The sequence below is a fragment of the Carica papaya genome, chromosome 5 (genome assembly GCF_054855325.1).
Source record: "Carica papaya isolate Zhongbai chromosome 5, ASM5485532v1, whole genome shotgun sequence".
NCBI lineage: Eukaryota > Viridiplantae > Streptophyta > Magnoliopsida > Brassicales > Caricaceae > Carica > Carica papaya.
Window position 1 is genome coordinate 35,799,423 of NC_142313.1, and position 19,546 is coordinate 35,818,968.

The 19,546-nt window shown below is 37.9% G+C and overlaps 1 protein-coding gene across 3 annotated transcripts; it reads right to left on the reverse strand.

Annotated features, from left to right (window-relative positions):
- Nucleotides 1-1,871: 1,871 nt before the first annotated feature.
- Nucleotides 1,872-19,122, reverse strand: LOC110824973 (cytochrome C oxidase assembly factor). Of its 3 annotated transcripts, none has more exons than XM_088220457.1 (4): nucleotides 18,768-19,115; nucleotides 6,256-6,327; nucleotides 5,939-6,043; nucleotides 1,872-2,245 (listed from the first exon to the last, which is right to left on the reverse strand). In XM_088220457.1, exons 2-4 carry the CDS (start codon nucleotides 6,322-6,324, stop codon nucleotides 2,204-2,206), a joined length of 216 nt encoding a protein of 71 aa, XP_088076583.1. In that variant the 5' UTR covers nucleotides 6,325-6,327; nucleotides 18,768-19,115; the 3' UTR covers nucleotides 1,872-2,203. The 3 variants fall into 3 exon arrangements, with proteins under 3 accessions (XP_088076583.1, XP_088076582.1, XP_088076581.1); XM_088220456.1 differs by lacking the exon at nucleotides 1,872-2,245 and adding an exon at nucleotides 7,600-7,668 and having other exon boundaries at nucleotides 2,387-6,043; nucleotides 18,768-19,122; XM_088220455.1 differs by lacking the exon at nucleotides 1,872-2,245 and having other exon boundaries at nucleotides 2,387-6,043; nucleotides 18,768-19,117.
- Nucleotides 19,123-19,546: the final 424 nt, after the last annotated feature.

The following is a 19,546-nucleotide window of genomic DNA, read 5'->3' on the forward strand; positions in this document are numbered from 1 at the left end:
AATAACATATCTATACATGTGTATATATATCCTAAAATACAAAATGAATCTTTCTTTAAAAATTACTAAATGAATTTTATTCAAATGGGTCATTATATTTTTTTATTCAATTTCCTATAATTTTTAACTCCGTTTAACCAAAATTTTCAGTTAACGAAAAAATCAATTGTTAATGTAAGTTATTTATTTATTTTATTATTATTATTATCATTTTAATTATTATAATAAAAAGAGAAAACATCCCCCCACTTTGCTGCAAACATAACCAGCTCTCATAATGTATGTACAGGGTTGGAAAACGAATTCACCACCGGCTGACCAACAATTACCAGCAATTATGCTTTTCATGTAAGCGAGTTGCGGCCTGCAATCCCAAACTGAGAACGAGTTTTTTTTTTACAAAAAAATATATATATATTTAAAATTAACATAAAAATTTTAAGAATTAAATTGAAGATTTGTCTTAATCTTAATAAAGAATGAACATGATACAAATTGTAACTATATGTGTAGGAGAATATCCCTTAATTTATTTTCAATTCTTCCACAAGAACAATAAATTTATCTCCCTTCAACGATTACGTAAATGAAAATGAAGATGAAGAATTAAAAAAAGAAAAATAACAGTTTTCTTTGGGTATTTTTTATTTATTTTGTCCACAAAATTACGTAAATTAACTAACAAACATTTGTGAAAATTAAATGAATTTAGAAAAATATTTTAAAATATTATTTTTAATTTTATTTTATTTTTTGGTGTTTCGTTATTTCACAAGTGTATATTTTTATAAGTAAAATATTTATAAATATATTTAAATATAAAAAAATATATATTTTTATATGCCAACCATACTTTACGATTACCTAACAAATTCCAAACACCGTAGTTAAAATTTTTTCTACTTAGTTTTTTGTAAACCTCATGTATATAATTACTTATTTATTTATTTTTAAGAAAATCTCTTTTCTTTTTTTTTTTTTTTCTAAAGAACACTATAATTGGTGTTCGTTGAATTTCTTTTTTCAATCTAATGGTTAGCATTTAGTCAAAGATCTTATTATGTCATTTAATTTTGAAGTAAGCATCAATTAATTAGTGATGTTGTGATATTTAATATTTTCATATACTCATCTAAGTTATTCATTTAGCATAAACTATTGAATTAAACTTTTACTTAGTAAACTAAAGAAACCATTAATTTCTAATTAATAATTTTTTATAATGGAAAAAAAAATTAGGATCCAATTAGTACTAATGTCTTACAAATATAATTTGAATTTAGTAATTTCAAAAAAATAATAATAATAAATAAATAAATAAGAGTTTAAGACAAAAGTACCAAAAAAAGAAAAGCTTTTTCAGTAAACTTTGTTTATCCAATAGTCGAGACAATGGTTAACTAAAATAACCATTTAATATGTCTACTAAATTTTAGAGTAAATTACAAAAACATCTTTTAGTTTTATATCACTTTACAAAAACATTATTTAGTTTTATACTACTTTACTGTATATTAAAATAAATATGACTAAGTAAAATAAGATTGAATCTCGTATGTTTTGTTAAAATAGCACGGTTTTCTTATGATCTTCCTCTAAAACCCTAATATATTTTGTAATTGGGTAGAACTCCTAATGCAGTATATTTTGTAAATGAGTAACACCCTTCGTGCCGTATATTTATATTTATATACATTATTTTTTATCTCAAAAAAAAATATATATATATTTAGCTGTCATTGCTATCGGACTTCTAAAATCCCCCAACTTATGAGGAAAATTAGTAGTCCTAAAACTTTTCATAAGGAAATAGAAGATTTGGAGGACCAACACATGCTTTTGCACTACTAGCTAGATCAACAAATGCAATATCAATTGTACCTCTAATACTATTACTATTCTTAAAAAAGGCAAGGTTTTGAATACATCAGTTCAAAGTATGTGCAAAATTTATTTAGTTCAAAAACAAGTCCTATTCAAAAATTTAAGTTCACGTAACATTTCAATCTCTTGGATGAAATTCCGCACAAAAATTCTATAAACTCAAACTTTTTTGTTTTATTCTACCACAATTTACATCTGCGAACTAAATTAAATATATGAAATCCCCATCAATTTTATATTTCTTTCGGGCATTCCCAAAGAAAAAAGAAAGGTACCCTTGTAAACTGCATTTCTTCTGTATGGAAAGAAAATCTCCAGCTCAGTAGCCCTTGTTTCCTCGAATCCTGGCTCTCATGTCAACCTAGAGGAAAAACTATCAAACAACAGCACTAATAACAATACTCACTCCACTGCCTGCGCATGTTCTAACTTTTATGTCAACTAAAATAACTCATACACTGTTTCTTCCACATATCACATCCAACAATAGTACGTTTATTTAAAAAAAAAAAAAAGAAATACAAACATCCAACAATAATATGTTAAGACAATTATATATCATTTGCTACCTTTTTGAAAAAGAGAGGAAGGCAACCTCATAAAAGCTCCTAAGATTTTGGTATAGTTACAATTAACATGCATAGTTTTTCTTAAAGAAAAATCCAACCCTTTTGTCATTTAACCGTAGCAAAAATTTTAACAAGAATAAACTACAATAGGTTACTGTATATATCTTTTGTTCCTTTTACACTCTTATTGTAATTTTTCTTTACCATATTAGCTAAAACCATAGTTTTTTCTTTAATGTTTTCTAAAGCAAAATCACTAATTATGTATTTGTTTTTGATCATTTTTTTTTTTTTTGAAATAATGTTTTTGATCATTTAATAAGTACCTAACTCTCATATGATTCATATTAAACTATTATTTAACATATATTAAGGAATTGTACCTAATTGCTAGATATATTCTTTTTACACAGAAACTAAACTAGTATCTTTCAAAATTGTGGACCTAATTCTAATTATATATCCAAACATTAGGTATTTTTATGAAAGCCACTCTGATTTTTAAAGAATAATTTAAACAGATATTATTAGGGAGAGAAAATGGAAGAGTAAGTCAACGGAAGGCAAGCTATTCTCCAAAACAAAAGGAAAGAGAAAAAGTACAAGAAAGATAAACATTAAATCCTAGCCTAATCTCTTAACAGAGTAGCTAAATAGAGATTCTCTTCAATGCTTATGCCTTTAAAAAGCTTTGAACTTCTCCCCAACCACACCACATATCAAATAGAGAAAGGCTCCTTTCTAAAACAACCTATCTTCCCTATTCTTCCCAATTCCAAGGAGGAAGGGAGATAGAAACATTTTAAGATAACGAGGACTAGAGGACAGACGCACTTAACACCAAAAGTATCAAACCTAGCGTAAAGCCCCCAAGCCAGATCATAATACGAAGAGTGCAAGGGACTCTGCCTTTCTATACGCATTACACACACATGAAAAAGGACAGTTGGCCAACGAGCTTAAAGCAGATCATCTTTGTTGAGCATGCCAGATCAGCTGTATAAACAAAAAACTATTACCTAGGGGAAGTATTTCCCTTCCAAAAAACAATTGGTAAAAACCACATTCTGATTGGTAGGATTTTCTATTATATAGGTAAAGAAGGATCATATTCTATGATCAAGAGTTTAAGAAACTTTAAAGGGAAATAAGGAGGTCAAGCAAGGAAAGCACTTCAATATTTCCTGACAATTCAAAACATGTGAGCTTCAGATGGATGATGAAATTAGAGCATTATGACAAAGTGAAAGATCATAAAACTGCAAAACGAGTGGCCAAAAGGAAATGGTAATCCAAGGGTCTCCTTGAAACAAGATATGGTCCCATCATCCCATCAAACGGATAACAACAATGTAATCATCATAAAGCTATGACATACATTCCAGAAACTCCTTTGCATTATAATAGCTCCTAGCCTTGGCATCCTAACCAATGCAACCCATATTTGATAACAGATAACAAGAGCAAAAACATCATAAAGGTGTGACAGCCTTCCAGAAAGCTTTTAGACACTAAGTTCAATGTGATATAGAGAGAGGTTCCAAGGGAAAATTCCATAATCACTTGGTCAATAAGAACAAGTTTTAGACACAAAGTTCAATTTATGCTCATTCTGCCATCCTTTTTGAGAAGAAAACACACCTTTTATCTAACCACATAGTCTCTCAAAATGCTACCTGATCCTGACCGCATTAAAATTTTCATCCTCCTTTCTATTTTCCCAGCCTCTTTTATGGGATTCATAAACAAAGAATGATAATACAAGAGAGTGCTAGACAAACACGCATGTACAAGAGTAATCCTTGCTGTAGGAAAGACACAGCACTCTTCCAACAGTCAAGATGCTTGAAAAACCCTACAGAGCACAAGATCCAATATGGAAACAAGAAAAGGATTCCCCAAAGGGATACAAGTTGATAGTGAGTTCGGACAAAATATTACACCCAACTGACTCAATCAAACTCTCTAACAGTCTGATCCTCCGCATTAATACCAACTAAAACTATTCTTCTTGAGTTCAAATGCATAACCCAAAACAAGCTCATAATCGTGCAACATGGTAACTGCATTAGAGAACATATTAGCATCACAAGATTTTTTTTAAGAAAAAGGGAATCATGTCATCATCTAATTAGAGATAGAAGATTTCCATCATTCCTCTCCCATACTCAGGCCTCACAAAAACCCTCTCTCAGACCCTCGAGATGACATAAGATTATGGACATCCACCACCAGCGTAGAAAGCGACAGAGAAATAGGGATCCCTTCCCTCACCTTCTTCTACCCATGAAACCAAGTTGTAGACTCCCCACACCCCAGGCACAGACATCCTCTTGTCCATCTCCACCTACTTTCACCAAAGCTTTCTCTCATCATACCTTATACAAAAAACCCCAGGTAATATAAATAGTATCGCTCAGCACCGACTCCAATCTCAGAGAACAGTTTCCCAATCTCAACATTAAAATGGAATTCCTCAACTGCCTTCAATAAGTCATCCTTAATATAGTTTCAGCAGTTCTGAATTTTTTTTAAAGAAAAAAAGAACAGAGAGGCCTTAAGTATTAAAATCAAGAGCCTTGTCCAACACAAAAGCTCAGGCTGCTTTGTTCCTCCTCTTTAAACCGCCCATCAACAGCACACCAATGTAGTCCCTCTAGAACTGGCAGTCATCATCATCCTCCCCAACTTTTTCTAAAATCTCATAATTGTATCAGCTAGGAGAAATGAATGAGATAATTTCTATTCAATATTCTTTTACAATCATTAATAAAGAAATGAATGTGATTTATTGAGTTTTAATATATTATAGACACTGATCTATTTTGCAAATTTTGTTATTTGATAGAATGACAAAAAATAATGATGGAATTTTTCAATTCTCTTTACAAGAGATCAATAAAGTCATTCACAACTTATGCGGTCTTTAAAGTAACAAAATTATTCTATCATCTAGGTAGGAAACCTCAAAATAGCTAACTGTACAGAAAAAAAAGATTTTATTGAAACTATAGTTTGTCCAGGTTTTTAATTTAAAGTTTAGAATATTTTAATTTTTTATACAATTTTGTTAATGTTTTTGTAACTAAGTTTATTTTAAAAAATTTCATATTATATACTACATGATGACCTTTTGTTTAGAAATTGTTAAAATTTTAAAGTTAATTGGTTAATATTGGCATGCAAAGCATGATAAAATTAAATGTAATTTTTTTATTTGTAACTAATTTGGTTTGGTTAACCATGGTTGTTCACAAACAAAATGTAGTTCGATTTTTGTTTAACAAATTGTCAAACAGTTCACTTCAATTTATGCTTTTCAATAAAAACAAACCGCAATTAAACAACCCATGAACAAACCTATTAGCGAAATAAGCTGAAATATCTACGAGCCTTCATTTCATCAACTTTTACATATATGACGCAAACCAATTAGAAACAAAACAATCCTGTTGCATGCTAAACGCAGAGAAAATAGAACATACCTGTCCTCTCTTGCAATTAAAATAAGTTTCCCTTAGTCCCACACACTCACTTGATATTGATGGGCTCTTCTCTCCAGCACATTCCCTATAGGATCGCTTCTCCACCTCGAAATAAATAAAGAAAAAGGTAAAGAAAAAGAAGGAAGCAGATAAACTATAAAGAAAGTGGAGAGAGAGAGAGAGAGAGAGAGAGATCCTATAAAATTGGTACTTGTAATGGAAGAACAGACAGATTGACATCTTGTAGGAAAATAGAGCCCATGAAGCAGATTCTTGGGAAAAAGAGTGGGAAAGAGCATGTTTAGATAGTGGATTACCCTAACACAATCTGATTCGCTAAGGCATTTTACCAGCTCCATAGCAAGGCCCTTACAAGACTTTGACATATCCTGTTAGATCAAGAAAAGACAAGGAGGATATAAAACATACTTGAAGAATCAAGTTCAAGTCTATGGCTAAGGTATCTACAGGTGTCAAAAATAAAAAAATGGCTAAGGTATCTACATCTAAAGGTGGTTCCCATGCGAGAATAGTAGTTCCATGTTCATCACCTACAAGCTTAGGGATAATGAAAGCTTTAGACATCAATCTTGATATACTAATTATTTGTTAGAGGATAAGAAGCCATTTCAAATTTATTTCGATATCCTTGAATCACATGCAGACAGCTCCAGTCGGAAAGACAATTGACATAGCACGGTAGCCTAGGGTTTTGAGAGAGAAAAATTTAAAAAAAAAAAGAAAAGATAAATAGAATCCATAATCACGGGGATTTACAACAACTAACTAAGTTGCCACAACCACAGTTACACAGTTATTAAGCTCTCACTTCAACAAGGAAAATCAAATATTTTGTTCAGAAGCAGGCTGTTCAATAATTATGCATTGGTCATACATCTACAGGGTGCCTACATAGCCAAACTAACTAAAATCCTTAAATGGGAAAACAATAATAAAATAAGATTGCTAATTAAGTAAGAAATAAAATCTTAATGAAATGCAAAGTCTGGTTAAGGTACAATAATTATGGTAGCAATTCTACATTCATAGCAAACTATGAGATGGTCCTGCATCATGCTTCCTCCCTGCAAAAGAATCCGACTCAGAAGAGGAATCCTAGACTGTGGATATCAGGAAGTCAGGATCCATCATAAGTAATCAATCTTAACTTGCCCACAGAGTGCCTGAATTTGGATGATTTTTCCATCTCATAAGGAATCAATTGAGGCAAATTATCCATTAACCGAATATCCCCAGTAATGTCTATTGGTGAAGATAGCAATATTGGAGAATTAAGATACTGAGAATTTGTGAAAACACTTATAAGAAAAGTAGGTGGCTCAGAGCTGCCTCAATTCGGGAAAAAATCCTCTATGATGGAACTCAAATAATATCTCTGTGACAAGTAAATCAAGTAATAATATTAGGTATAAGCTCTCTAAATGAAATAAGGGTCCACATCTCTAAGCTTGCTATTATGTCCTGATCATGATGTAACGGTCCCAGAAATTTAAATGAAATGTATGTATTAAAAATCTCAAATGCAGAAGCGTAATAAAAATTTTGATTAACATCCCTTACACAATAAGCAAAACGTACTCAAAACATGAAGGAACAAACTAACTAAAAAAGATACTCGAAATAAGAACTATAAATATAACTATGAAGTCTTTAGGCGTCCCCTTCGCCGTCTTCCTGCGGAACGGGTTCGGAAACAACGTTTTCCTGATCTGAAATGGTTAAATAAGGAATGAGTTACACCAGCCCAGTAAAAACATCACACTATCTCACTGCCACGGAAGTAAAGGTGGGTAGAAAACAAAAATGACCAATGGAGCATAATTTATAACAAACTCGTTTATTAACATAAAAACCTTTACTGTCCACTTACCTCGGTGAGATCTATGAAAACAACATATGAAAGCAATAACATTATCATCATCATGAAAGCATATAGACTTTATAACATAACACTTACCACGCCTTTGCATTTCAATCATTAAACAACATATTTTCCTCTTTTACCAGCTTACTAGTATCCATGTAGATCCATTGGTGGTCCCCGCTACCCGTGAACCATTAACATTAATAACCTGATTCCAGGGCCGTCCCCATATCTCGTCCGGTATGGACGCCAAAACCATAAACCTCCATACCCCGTCCGGTATGATGGTGAAACGGGCCGTCCCCATACCCAATCCGGTATGAGCGCCAAAACACATAAGGTCTCCATACCCCGTTCGGTATGAGAGACCACATTCCCGGTAGGGTTCCCTACGGATCCGGTCCGTCCACCATCTCCCAAGATATCTAGTCAGGCTGTCCACATTATCCATTTTGCTTTTTTCCTTGATCTCAATCATCCAATCATACACAACATGTAAACCAGTAATTGACACCAAACAAGACAACACAGTATCGGGTTCACCATAATACAAACCATAATAAAAGAAACCATGATTCATGGATACAAGACCATAACATAATTACATCAAACATCATGCTGCATTTAATACTGAAAAATAAATCAAACGACAACTAATCAACAATGTACCAGATTCGGACTCCATTGACAACCTTAATCAATTTCACATGTATAAAGTCACAAAATACCATTTAATTATTTATTAAATTTTAATACCGTGATAGGAAATAGGGTGAGGGGACCTCACTTATTTCGGGGTCTGAAATCGACTCTACAGTGCGCCTACGGACTGTCCCTAATTTTCTTGAATTTTTTTCCGAAAAACTGAAACGCACTACCGGTACCTGCACGTGTCCCAAAAAATCCCAAATCAGACCTAGGGCCCCTTTTGGTCAATATCGGAATTCCAGCACGGTGGCTCCGCCGACAGCGACGGCACCGCCGCCTGCGGCGGCGATCCGCCTCGGGTTGGCCTTTTTTGGCCGTTTTCGGCAGAATTCGGCCAAACTTGCATCGGTCCCTGCGATAAAACAACCCTAGGGCACTCGGTGGGCCAAAAAATCAAGAAAAACCGAGACTTACCGGCGGCGGTGCTCTCGAGTGCGGCGGCTCCTCCAGCGTGAGTCGCATTTTGATGTTTGACTCCGATCAACCTGTAGAGAAAAGAACGGTGATCACAGTGGTATAAAATTTGCATCGAACGGAGGCCGGGAAGGGCCTCATCGGAGGCAAAAACAGAGGGGAGTCACGGCGGCACCGCCGGACTTCGGCGAGATTTTTCGGCCGTTTGGCCGATGATTTGGCTCTGATTTGGCCATAGGCGGATTCAGCATCGAAAAACGAGCCAGGAGGAGAAAATTTACCTGATTGGCAGTCGGAAACTTCTCTGGTGCGGCGGCGGGTGGCGGTGGCCAGCTCCTCCGACATCTAGTTCTTCTCCGGCGAGGCACTGGCGGCTAGGGTTTTGTGGTCAGGTATGGGTGGGGTTATTTATACCTTTTGCCTTTTAATCTCAACCGTCCATCAAGATTAAATCTGGACCGTCCGATCGCGACTTAATTGGGATTAAATCTGTGCCGTCCATCGCGATGCAATCTGGACCGTCCGTGCCTGATTGAATCAAGGCCGTCTGTGCCTGATTAAATCAAGGTCTTCCGTACGCGTGAATCTGGACTGTCCGTGCGCACGTTTGATCTGGGCCGTCCGTGCGCGCGGGAACGGATCTGGGCCGTCCGATCGCATGCACGCGGATCGTCCACATGGCCCGTCCCGTGTCAGCATTTCCTTGCCACGCGGCGTGTCCTGGTTGGCCGGGGCTGCTGATGTAGCACAACTTTTCTAAATTGCGTTTTGACCCCCAGTTTCCGATTTTCTTTTCAAAAACACCCCCAGAATCCAAATTTTCACCCCTTTTTCCCAAAATCAATTTCAATTAAATCCAAATAATATTTTTACACAATTTTATCATTATTATTATTTTTATTTTCATTAAATTAAATTAAATTAAATTAAGTTAAATAAAATAAAATCCAAAAAATTCAAATACAAAAAAAAGAAAAATAAATAAAAATAAAAATAAAAATAAAAATAATATATAAAAAAAAATATTTTGGGTGTTACAACTCTCCCCCCTTAAGGAAATTTGGTCACCCAAATTTGTCCCTCACTCTTGGTCGAACAAATGGGGATACTGGGTTTTAAAATCCAATTCTAGCTCCCAGGTAGCCTCCCTGGGCGTGTGGTTCTGCCACATGACCTTTACAAATTATATTTCCCGGTTGCGGAGTATCCTGCTCTTTCGGTCCGTGATACCGACTGGTACTTCTTCATAAGACAAGTCATCTTAGAGTGGAAGCAGTTCATGAGCCAAGACATGAGAAGGGTCCGGGTTGTACTTACGTAACATGGATACGTGGAACACGTTGTGGACTCTGGAGAGCTTTGGAGGCAGTGCTAGTCTGTAGGCAGCAATACCAATCCTGTCTAAGATTTCAAAAGGTTCGATAAATCAGGGGTTTAATTTTCCCCTCCTGCCGAACCTACTAATTCCCTTGAAATGAGTGACCTTAAGAAACACCCGGTCACCTTTCTCAAACGCTAGGTCTCTCCTCCGAGTATCTGCATAACTCTTCTACCTACTCTGAGCTGTCTGAATGTTCTTTCTGATTTTAACTATTTTGGACGTGGACAACTCTACCAACTCCGGGCCGAACAATCTTTTATCGCCCACTTCCTCCCAACAAATCGATGACCTACACGGGCGCCCATATAACGCCTCATATGGAGCCATGCCGATGCTTGCTTGGTAGCTGTTGTTATAGGCAAACTCCATCAAGGGTAGATGGTCGTCCCAATGGCCCCCAGAGTCCAGGACACAAGCTTGGAGCATATCTTCAAGTGTATGAATCGTCCTTTCTGATTGTCTATCAGTCTGGAGATGAAAGGCAGTACTAAGAGACAGCTTTGTTCCCATAACTTGCTGAAAGCTACTCCAAAACCGAGAAGTGAACCTAGGATCCCCGTCGAATACTACTGTCACTGGAACTCCATGCAATCTGACTATTTCCCGGATATACATCCTTACCAACTTGTCCAAAGAATCGGTCATCCTGATGGCTAGGAAGTGGGAAGACTTGGTAAGTCGGTCAACAATTACCCATATGGCATCATGTCCTGAACGTGCCTTGGGTAGCCCCGATACGAAGTCCATGGTGATATGTTCCCACTTCCACTCCGGGATCGGTAAGGGCTGAAGTAACCCACCTGGGCACTGATGCTCTGCCTTGACCTGCTGACATACCAAGCATTTAGATACAAAGTTGGCTATGTCTCTCTTCATCCCATTCCACCAAAACCGGGGTCGCATGCTTTGGTACATTTTGGTGCTTCCTGGATGCATGGCAAACTTCGAGCTATGGGACTCCGTCATGATGTCTCTTTTTAACTCACTGTCATCTGGAACACACACTCGGTCTTAGAAACAAAGTAATTCATCGGCAGAGATTCGGAATTCTGAGCTCACTCCCTGTTCTGTATCCTTCTTGCGGGCTAACAGGGCGGGGTCGACTGACTGGGCTTCCCTTATTCTCTGGATTAACTCGGGCTGGACTGTCAGGCGGCCCAAACATGTGACTCTCTTCAGATCCTGAAGTCGAACCTGTTGCGTGGCCCCAATTGGCCTACATTCTGAAACCATCAAATGGGCTAAGATACTTGCACTTTTCCTGCTGAGAGCATCTGCTACCACATTACCCTTACCCGGATGGTATAAGATATCACAATCATAGTCCTTAAGAAGTTCCATCCACCTTCTCTGACGTATGTTGAGATCCTTCTGAGTGAATATGTGTTTCAAACTCTTATGATCGGTATAGATCTGAAAGGTCTCTCCGTACAAATAATGGTGCCAGATTTTCAAGGCGTGTATGATTGCGGCAAGCTCCAAGTCATGGGTGGGATAGTTCTTCTCATGATTCTTTAACTGTCTGGACCCATATGCTATAACTTTTCCATGCTGCATCAGGACACAACCCAGGCCCAGATAGGAGGCATCACTATAAACTGTATTGCCTCCCAATCCACTCGGTAAAGCCAGCACGGGTGCAGTAGTCAGCCGCTTCTTTAATTCTGAAAAACTTTTTTCGCAATCCTCATTCCACTCAAACTTGGCATTCTTCTTTGTGAGTCGGGTTAGAGGAGCTGCTAGACTGGAGAATACTTCAACGAACCTGCGGTAATAACCTGCCATTCCCAGGAAGTTACGGATTTCCTTAACTGAGGTCAGCTTCTCCGAGCCAAGTACCGCTTCAACCTTTTCGGTATTCACTGATACCCCTTCCTTCGATATGATGTGTCCTAGGAAGGCGGTCTGCTCAAGCCAGAATCCACACTCAACTTCGCATATAACCTCTTGTTTCTAAGGACCTGCAAAACTTGGGCAAGATGGTGAGCATGTTCTTCTCTGCTTTTTGAGTAGACTAAGATATCATCGATGAACACGATGACAAATTGATCCAAGAACTCTCTGAAGACCCTGTTCATCAGATCCATAAAGATTGTCGGGGCATTGGTTAGCCCAAATGGCATGACTAGGAACTCATAGTGTCCGTACCTGGTTCGGAAGGCTCTCTTAGAGATGTCTTCTGTTCTTATCTTCACCTGATGGTAACTTGATCGTAGGTCTATTTTAGAGAAGACCTGTGCACCCTGCAGCTGATCAAAGAGGTCATCAATCCGGGGAAGGGGATACTTGTTCTTGATCGTGACTTTGTTCAATCCTCTGTAATCAATGCACAGTCTCAACGTTCCATCTCCCTTCCTTGCAAAAGTGACTCCGGCACCCCAAAGGGACACACTGTGTCTAATAAACCCACTGTTTTGCAATTCAGTGATCTGTTTCCTCAGCTCTTCCATCTCAATGCGGCTCATGCGGTAAGGAGCAACCGAAATGGGCTGGGTACCTAGTTGTAGGTCTATAGTGAACTCGACTTCTCTGTCCACTGACAGACCGGGTAGTTCGTCCGGAAACACATCTGGGAAGTCCCAGACTACCGGAATCTCTTGAATATAAATTTCCTTCTTGGGCTTGCCTCATAAGAGAAAACAGCAAGATTAAGACACTAGAAGTTAAGAAAACTTGCCATCAAAGAATAAGTACTGAATAATTTTATTAATTTGTAAATGGCTCCTCGTTAGGAGGATTAAATACAACTTTCTTGTTAAAGCAATCTATGGTGGCGTGATACGCCGCTAGCCAATCCATTCTTAAGATTACATCAAAATCACTCGTGTCTAACCCTATCAGGTCTACACTCAGTTTCCTATTTACTATCTCCACGGCACAAGCCCTGTAGATAACTTCCCCTAGTAGTGTTTCACCTCCGGCAGTAGACACAAATAACAATGAATCAAGTTTATTAGGTGATACATTAATTTTGGAAGCAAAAACATGTGAAACAAAGGAATGCGATGCACCAGTGTCAAATAAAACATGAGCAATATGGTCACAGATAGTATACATACCCTGTACCACATCCGGGTCGGCGTCAGCATCCTGCTGGGTAAGGTTGTAAGCTCTGCCTTGGATAGGAGGCATTCCTTGATTCTGGTTCCTCGGGTATTCTCTTGCATAATGCTGGACACTGCCACATATGCGACAAGTGTTGTTGAGGTGGTAGCAGGGTCGGTCCCCGTGATCTCTGCCGCAGTGCTGACAAATCTTCCCACGTGCTGCCCCTGGAGCCTAAGGAGGGGCCTGGATGGCTGGTCTGGGCCTCTTACTTGGTTGGGCAGGCGCAGTAGGTGCTGGCCTGTGGAACGGAGCTGAGGGTCGGGAACTCCCTCCTGCATGAGGACGGGTGTTGAAGCTCCTTTCCACGATCTGTGTCTTTGCTAGAACTGCTGAATATGTCTTGAGCTCTAGTACTAACAAGTGTTGCCTGATCTCCAGATGGAGATCCCACTGGAATCTCCTGGCCTTTCGGCCCTCATCCATCAATGTCTCCGGGGAGTATCAGCCCAGCTCTAGGAACTTACGAGCATATTCTGATACTGTCATGTTTTCCTGGACCAGTTGAACAAATTCTATTTCCTTTAGGTGTCGGATGTGCTCAGGGAGATATTCGGCATGGAAGGCCGCTAAGAACTGCTCCTAAGTGACTGGTGTAGGCAGGGTGGTTTGCTTGAGCTCCCACCAACGTCCTGCTTCCCCTACCAGCATGTAGGAAGCAAGGGCGGCTTTCTGTTCAGGAACTACTCCTAAGGTCCTGAAAGCTCTCTCAGTCTCCACCAGCCAGTACTAGGCCTCTTCAAAGGAGGATCCCCCTGCAAAGGTGGAGGAGTTCAATCTCTTGTACCTCTCTATGTAGCCCGGGTCGATCAAGGAAGGAGCGAGGTCCCGTGGAAGAGGGACTGGACCCGGCTGGGGATAGACTGGGGGTCCTGTGGTGGCACCTGCTGATATGATGGGGGCACTGGGCTGTACTGTGGCGGTGCCGGGTAGTACCGTGGCTGGGGCACCGGGTTGTACTGCAACAGTGGTGCCGGGTGGTACTGTGGAGGGGCAGGCTCGTGCCGGGGTGGCTCGGGATCAGCCTGCTGTAGCGGAGGCTCAGAGAGCTTTCAGGACCTTGGGAGTAGTTCCTGAGCAGAGAGCCGCCCTTGCTTCCTACATGCTAGTAGGGGAAGCAGGACGTTGGTGGGAGCTCAAGCAGACCACCCTGCCTACACCAGTCACTTGGGAGCAGTTCTTAGCGACCTTCCATGCCGAGTATCTCCCTGAGCACATTCGACACCTAAAGGAAATGGAGTTTGTTCAACTGGTCCAGGGAAACATGACAGTATCAGAATATGCTCGTAAGTTCCTAGAGTTGGGCCGATACTCTCCGGAGACATTGATAGATGAGGGCCGAAAGGCCAGGAGATTCCAGTGGGGTCTCCGCCCGGAGATCAGGCAACACTTGTTAATACTGGAGCTCAAGATATATTCAACAGTCCTAACAAAGGCACATATCGTGGAAAGGAGCTTCAACACCCGTCCTCAGCCAGGAGGGAGTTCCCGACCCTCAGCTCCGTTCTGCAGGCCAGCACCTATTGCGCCTGCCCAACCAAATAAGAGGCCCAGACCAGCCATCCAGGCCCCTCCTCAGGCGTCTGGTTCTTCTTCTCCGGCGAGGCACTGGCAGCTAGGGTTTTGTGGTCAGGTGTGGGTGGGGTTATTTATAACCTTTGCCTTTTAATCTCAACCGTCCATCAAGATTAAATCTGGACCGTCCGATCGCGACTTAATTGGGATTAAATCTGGGCCGTCCATCACGATGCAATCTGGGCCGTCCGTACCTGATTGAATCTGAGTCGTCCGTACACGTGAAGCTGGGCCGTCCGTGCGCATGTTTGATCTGGGCCGTTCGTGCGCGCGGGAACGGATCTGGGCCATCCGATCGCGTGCACGCGGATCGCCCACGTGGCCCGTCCCGTGTCAGCGTTTCCTTGCCACGCGGCGTGTCCTGGTTGGCCGGGGCTGCTGACCGGGCTGCTGACGTGGCTACTGATGTGGAACAACTTTTCTAAATTGCGTTTTGACCCCCAGTTTCCGATTTTCTTTTCAAAAACACTCCCAGAATCCAAATTTTCACCCCTTTTTCCCAAAATCAATTTCAATTAAATCCACATAATATTTTTACCCAATTTTATCATTATTATTATTTTTATTTTCATTAAATTAAATTAAATTAAATTAAATTAAATCCAAAAAAATTCAAACACAAAAAAAAGAAAAATAAATAAAAATAAAAATAATATATAAAAAAAAATATTTTGGGTGTTACACATGATGTAGATCATGACATAATCAGCAATAATAATAAACTCCTTGGCCCTTTCTTTCAAAAATAAATAAAAGAAAATAAACTTCTTGGCCCTACACTTCACAACTTAACAAGTCTATAACCTGCATTACTAATTGCAATCTTATATTTAATCTCCCTATGCAAATCAGGAATTTAGTTTGGTGATTGATATGGTTGGCTTAGAATGACAAGAATCATTGGAAATAACTATGAAATAAATAGGTCTATTAGTGCAAAAGCGATAAAGAAAATTTAAAAGGCATGTTTCAGCAGTGGACCAAATAACATAACTGCCATAAGTAAATTTCATGGTAGCAAAAGCCTAAGCCCAAATGTCTTGTATTGGTTTGAAAGTGCATCTAAACAAGTCCTCAAACCACAACCCTAGCTATCTCTTTGAACACAAAACCAGCATTGTTCAAAATACTTAAAAAACAATTAGGAACATATTGACATTATCAGAGAACTAGACTCACTGATCATGACTACCATGCAATTTTCTTTGGAAAGACAAGTACCTCAAGGATGAGAGAAGCTTCCTAGGAAGTAATATCTACATGGATGAAGGTAGTTAACTCAGCTAAAAAGTTCTTTGTTAAAAGGTAAGATACTCTTGTTTAACTCCAGACAATCCATGGTCGGGGAACACAATAAGACTATCTTTTACTAACAACACTTCCATACGCATTTCTGAAGAATCACAAGAACTATCACACAACTTATCCAAATGCTTCACGACAGGAGATTTATCACATAGATCTTGAAAGAACATATGAAGCTAAAGGAACACTTCAAAAATCTGTGACAAGATGATCAACATTCTTACTCTTAGAATGGTTAGAGATCACAGTAATTTTGCCAATTAAATGTTGTATGCCACAGGGCAATGCTCCCAAGAAATGCTTAAAACATTAAAAAAAACTAAATGACATAACCAACAACTTGCAAAATTCGTAATGGGACTTTATGGCAACTCTACATTCAGTATCTAGTCTAACCTTCAAGTTATGACACGATATATGAAGATTTGTGTCATAAACCCAAATTGAGCTGACTACCTTATCAAGTATATCCTTCGAGTAAAAAATTGAAAACCTCTCTTTGATGGCGATCTTATAGATGGCTCTATGGCAAGCATATTCCCATAATCAATTTCCTAAAGGCTAATTTACCAAAGAAAGTACATCTTCTCAAGCATATCCTTTTTCTTCATGCCAATATCTCTAGAAACCTCCTTAATCCATACCTTTAATATACTTTTCCAAGTATCATAGCTTCTTCATTAATCAGAAGCTCTCCTATCCTTTCACCTTAATCTCATTCCACCACTCGAGCATGTTAGTTCTGAATCCATCAAGTTGCAACCATATAATTTTTGTTCCAGGTTTCCTCATTCCTCACACCATTTCTTCCCCCACCCTCCACCCATTGGTTATTTCATGCCTACACCTTAGTTTGGTTCTTTCCATCAAATTATGAAGAGAGGAAGCTGACTCTGACAGCAAAGGAAACAAAAAACGATGGAAGGGAACACTTAAAGTTTTCATAGATGTGTGGGAGAGTAGGGAAAAGGTGCAGAAGAGCACAGAGGATATAGCGGATTTTTTTGCGGAGGAAGGCCATTTGGTTTTATGGGAATATTTATGCAATTGTTATTGGAATTTGTGTTTTGATTTGTTAAATTCGAATAAATGTGGTGGCACTACTGGACTTCAACTTTCTCAAAGATGGCAATATTCCATTATTTGTTGCTTTCTAGAATGAGCTGCACTTAAAACACTATAGTACTTTAAATTAATTAAAGTCAATAACTTATTATTTAACAACTAAGCAATTATGCACTTGGATAAAATACTTCTTACAAAACCTAAACAACTTTTAAATTTTAAAAAAATTAATAAAAACACATGTATATTACAAATATTTGTTAATTTAAATTATTATATCTATATATTGCTAATTTTAAGTGGATATCAAGAAGGTAAATAAGAGAAATTTTCATATACATAGAAAATAACTAAGAATTGATGTGCTTATTTTTAAATTCAAAAAGTCAATTTAAGAATCTAATTCGTACCGTGGTTTTTACGGAACCAAACACAAAGATTGAAGCAGGGTAATTAAAATTGCTTATAAGTTGAAAATAAACAATCCCAAAATGCTTATGATTCTAAACTCTTTAATCTAATAATTTTTGAACAGGAAAACCCTCAAAAAAAAAAAAAAAAAAAGATTAAAATCATGAAGACAATTCTGACAAGCATTACATTGTTTATTGGCATAGGTCATCTTGATTAGAAAATAAATAGTTCTAATGGAAAAAAATTTAAATATATATAGCCGGAGCATACAGGGAGTTGCAGCAGCTCATATTTCTGTTTTATATATTAAAGTTTTAAGAGTTAAATATTTCTTAAAGATATATCATCAAAACACTGTAAACAGGAAAGTGATGGTACTATCAAATAATTCTAGAGGGTATTTTTCTATTTTTCAAAAACCGGGGGTTAACATAGGAATTTTTGTAACATAAGGGAAACCTACATATTTTTAAAATGCAGGAGGTATATCTGTAGAGTGGATCAACCTAGAGGGTGGTTTATTTAATTTACCCTAATCTAAAAGAAGAGTTGAACAGGAACAAGGAAACCATCAGTGCATTCGTCCGTGCCATACCAATACCATGTAATCAGATTGAACTACGTTTATGTATATTTACTGATCATAAACCGGCTGAGCTCAGTATAAATGTGAGGGTCAATATTTGAAACAAGTGGTGCACCAAGCATTCGTGGAGAAAAAATAAACACTCATCTTGCATAATGAGCCAAAATCATTCATGAACCTACTGAGAAAAATAAATCTGATGAACAAAAAAAAAAGCATCTCAATATGCTCATCAACAGGATTTTCAACAAATTTTAATCGAATGAGTTAAGGATAGAGCATTTTATCACGGACACTTGATATATGTGATTACAGATTTAAGATAAATAAACTTAAATCGCCACATCGAACCCTAACTAAACAACCATTTAGGGTTTGCAGAAGTTCATACCTATGCGTAAGAACCAGCTCCGGTCAATGGCTACCTTCAAATGCCACTTCCTTTTCGATCTCAATCTCACTGCTCGTCTGATATTTCTCCCCTTCTTGCGATTCTAGACCCTCAGTTCTTTATTCCTCGCATTCGCCTCCTCTTGTTTGCTCTCTCTTCTTTCACTCTGATTTTCGGCTCCTCCTTGCTTCCGAAGAGCGAAATCGTCCTCCAACTCACTCACTGCTTGGATTTGTCTGATCTGTAATGAGTTCCAGTGCCGGCACGCACCACTTCCCAGCTCTCTCGTCTGTATCTGGTAGACGCGTGCCACTAACTCTGCCACTTGTCTTCTATAGCCTCTCCTCTCTTTGGGATTGGGATAATTTAAAGGAAAGTCACTATTCCTCCTGTAAATATTTTTTTAATTAAGATAATTACCTGATATATTTAACGCTAAATATTTATTAATTAATTTTATTTAATTTAAAAAATAAAAATAAAAGTATAAATCAAGTATAGATTACTTTATCATAAATTAACTAAAATAATTATATATGATTATGTCACTTAATAAAATTAATTTAATATTTATTTTATTATTCTTAATATTTTTACTTTTACCTCATTTATTAATAATATTATAAATTCGCACAAAATGTTGCAATAACAATATTACAATTAAGAAATGCTTAGTTCTCTTTAATCTTCCCTTAAAGTCTTAGATCTATTTATTTGATTTCTCTCAAGTTTCATTTTTAACAAGTCAACCTTTTTTCTCTAACTATGTAAGAAATTTA

Coding starts and splice junctions, on each gene's coding strand:
- LOC110824973 (XM_088220456.1), bottom strand. CDS start 6,324: ATGTCAAAGTCTTGTAAGGGCCTTGCTATGGAGCTGGTAAAATGCCTT. Junction 6,044..6,255: donor GCGAATCAGATTGTGTTAGG/GTAATCCACTAT, acceptor ATTTATTTCGAG/GTGGAGAAGCGATCCTATAG.